This window comes from Orycteropus afer, unplaced genomic scaffold (genome assembly GCF_000298275.1).
Source record: "Orycteropus afer afer isolate SDZICR_OR568_19922 unplaced genomic scaffold, OryAfe1.0 scaffold00028, whole genome shotgun sequence".
Classification (NCBI taxonomy): Eukaryota; Metazoa; Chordata; class Mammalia; order Tubulidentata; family Orycteropodidae; genus Orycteropus; species Orycteropus afer.
This window is the reverse complement of record NW_006921615.1, coordinates 6,184,448-6,187,469: the sequence shown is the minus strand read 5'-3', so window position 1 is coordinate 6,187,469 and position 3,022 is coordinate 6,184,448. Positions and strand designations below refer to the sequence as shown.

General features: G+C 37.8%; 1 protein-coding gene across 1 annotated transcript in view; it reads left to right on the top strand.

Moving 5' to 3' along the window:
- The first annotated feature begins 2,180 nt into the window (after positions 1–2,180).
- Positions 2,181–3,022, top strand: part of PRPF18 (pre-mRNA processing factor 18) — a 69,849-nt gene continuing 69,007 nt past the window's right edge. The window contains exon 1 of the mRNA XM_007935417.1: positions 2,181–2,246. Within this exon, the coding sequence (XP_007933608.1) occupies positions 2,181–2,246 (66 nt within the window). The remainder of the gene's footprint in view (positions 2,247–3,022) is intronic.

Genomic DNA, 3,022 nt, shown 5'->3' with positions numbered 1-3,022 from the left:
CTTGACTGCTAACCAGAAGGCTGGCGGTTCAAACCCACCAGCCACTCCTCGGAAGGAAGGTTGGGCAATCCTACTTCCGTAGTGATACCATCTCGGAAACCAAAGGAAGGGTCGCTATGAGTCAGGGCTGACTCGACGGCACATAACAACAACAACAATTGTTATGAAAGTAGATTGTCACACCTTTCTTCTACAGTGCTGTTGAGTAGGTTCAGAACATCAACCTTTAGGTTAAAGTTCAAGTGCAGACCATTTGCTCGGCCCAGGGACCTATAGTTGTAGTTTCATTATTCTACTTTTTTTAGTAAACATTGTATCATGAGCATCCCTATATCAATGAATATTTTTTTGAAGCATGGTCCATGAATAACATGGGTCTATGTTGCTTGATTGAGTGTATGAACCCTAACTTACTTAACCATTCTCTCATTTAGAACATTGGGTTCTTTCTAATATTTCACTTTTTAAATAAGTATTGTGAAGAAATGAGATGCATATATATATTTTTAAATGAATATATTTTCTTTTAGAGTCAGGATTGATTGGTTCTTTTGAGTATTTCTAAACTCTCTTGGTCATCTTTTTTTCCCTTCTATATTGAAAAACTTGCTCATCAGTTTGCTTGCTCAGTCATTCATATCTGTCACTCTTTGAAATCAGGCCTTATAGAGTGAAGGGTTTAATGCACATGTTTACATAAACATCAAAATCAATGAATGTCAAAATTTTAAAAGGAGGCTGTTGATGGTAGCTAGTGGCCTTCTTTGGTTTACCTTGATCTTTTTCTGTCTGGCCAGCTATTCTGTCATGTTCTCTGTAAACTTTCATTACTTAACTCTCATCTCTGTCAACCTTTAAATTTTTGTGTCACAATCTCTAGTCTCTAACTTGGGGAAAATATTTAAAAAATTATTGTTTAGTGAATTATAATAGATATCCATGCAAGACTCTTTATCATCTTTAGTTCAAGATCCTTTACTTTATAAAGTATCTTAAGTTTTTAAAGCCCTAAAAATTAGTGGAGCATCTTATGTCAGTGAATTAACTTCCTATGTTGATTTACTTCTGGCAAAACTCATATCTTTTAGATGACATACAACACACACACACACACTCACACACACGTTCATACAAAACCAAGCTTCCTAAATTTAAATGAATAATTCTTGATCATCTTTTATTTTGATAAACCTAGCTAATTATCAATTGACTGAAGTGAATTATATTTTATCCTCTTTGGGAAAAAAAATATGTCAAATATTGTTCAATTATGATTTAACTAGATAGAAATAAAAAAAAGATCTCTGATGGCATAGAAACAAAGTAAGCGTGTTTTAAATACTTTTTGGAGTTTTCTTTCTTTTTTTAAAAAAAAAAAAATTCTGATGTAATTTCTCTCTTCTTGGTTTGGGTTCAAAAAAGAAAGAAAAGAATTTCTAATTACATCTTTGCCAATCATTTCATTAAAAATCTTGATTGCTGAGCACTTGACCAATAAGATTATCTCAGTTAACTTGTGGTAAATGTCCAGTTATCTTCAAGACATGTAAGGAACCTAGAACTGAGGGGGTACGAACACATTTACTTCTGAAACGGCTTAAATGGATGTGGTTATTTAATTTTATAGGAAATCTTAACAGGCTTGCAATGAACACTACTCTTTTTTTGCTCTGTACTTATGAACCAGTACTATTATTCAACTTTTTCTCACTCTCTATTACGTAATTAATTTTCGCAAACAAGTGACTTTAGGGACCCTGACATGAATATAGTAATATAGTAAGGATTTGCCTTACTGAACATAATCAAAGAGGCTACAAGGAGGCTTTTGTACTTGCGCAAAGTCAAGCAGGTACAATAATTTATCTTAAAAAATATAATATGTCGACCCATCACGACTCAGGAGACTAGGGTTTTCTGTCGAAATTCACTGATACCAATACCGGTGAAAATTACAGGCGCACTGCGGGAGGGCGCTGCTAGGGGGCACGCAGCGGCTTTGTCAACAACAAGCGCCCTGGAACGCTCTCTTCCTGTCTCTCTCTATCTCAACTTCCGCCGGAAGCAGTTTCTGTCAGTTGTTGTCCTACGGTAGTGGGTTCTCGGCTGTTGTGTGGGTGAGGCTTGCTTGTTTCCCAGCAGTAAAAGAAGGAACATCGAGTATAAACCCGGGTAGCGAGATGGACATTCTCAAATCGGAGATCCTTCGGAAGCGGCAGCTGGTTGAAGACAGGAACCTTTTGGTGGTGAGAACCTCTGGGATCGTGAGGGATTGGAGATCGATGAGTTTTGTGTGTCGAGGGCGCTGGGGGTGAAGGTGATTGTGCTGCAGGAATTCGGGGCGCGGATGGGGCTTAGCGACAGCCTTGCCTTTCCTCTGAACAATCCTCTCTAGATCTGACGTATTAGTTATGAAGCATGGGAATTCCAGGAACACTCGAGATTTTGACAACTTTCCCCCAAATTGCCTCTTAGTTCCCTCGTGCGGATCACTCACCACTTGTCCGTATTCTTCGGATGTGCCCCAATTTTTCTGGTAGTCCTGTCTTTTTCCTAAGGGGTTCTGTCCAATTGCAACATAAGAGTCTCAGAACTGCTCTTAAAATTCTGATTCCCCCCTTTCCACTGAAACTCCATCTTATTATTATATTCCTCTTCTCTAGCCCTTCGCCTTTTCACAGACACAGTCTGTTTGTTGGTAAGCTCTGCATTGATGGGAAGGCTAGGAATGTTTTGGAGAGTTACTGAAAAAAGAGGAGAAAGTATTTAGGGCCTTTCCCAGTTGATCTCTATTACTTTATTGCTTAACAATAACTTACGTCACCGGTTCTCAAAGCTTTTGGTCTCAAGACCCCTTTTAAACTCTTCAAAATGATTGAAAATCCCAAAGATTTTATTGAGGATTTTTGCATCTATATTCATGAAGGATATTGGTCTGTAGTTTTCCTTTTGAGTGATGTCTTTTCCTGGTTTTGGTATCAAGGTTATGCTTGCTTCATAAAATTTAGAGTTAGGGAGGATT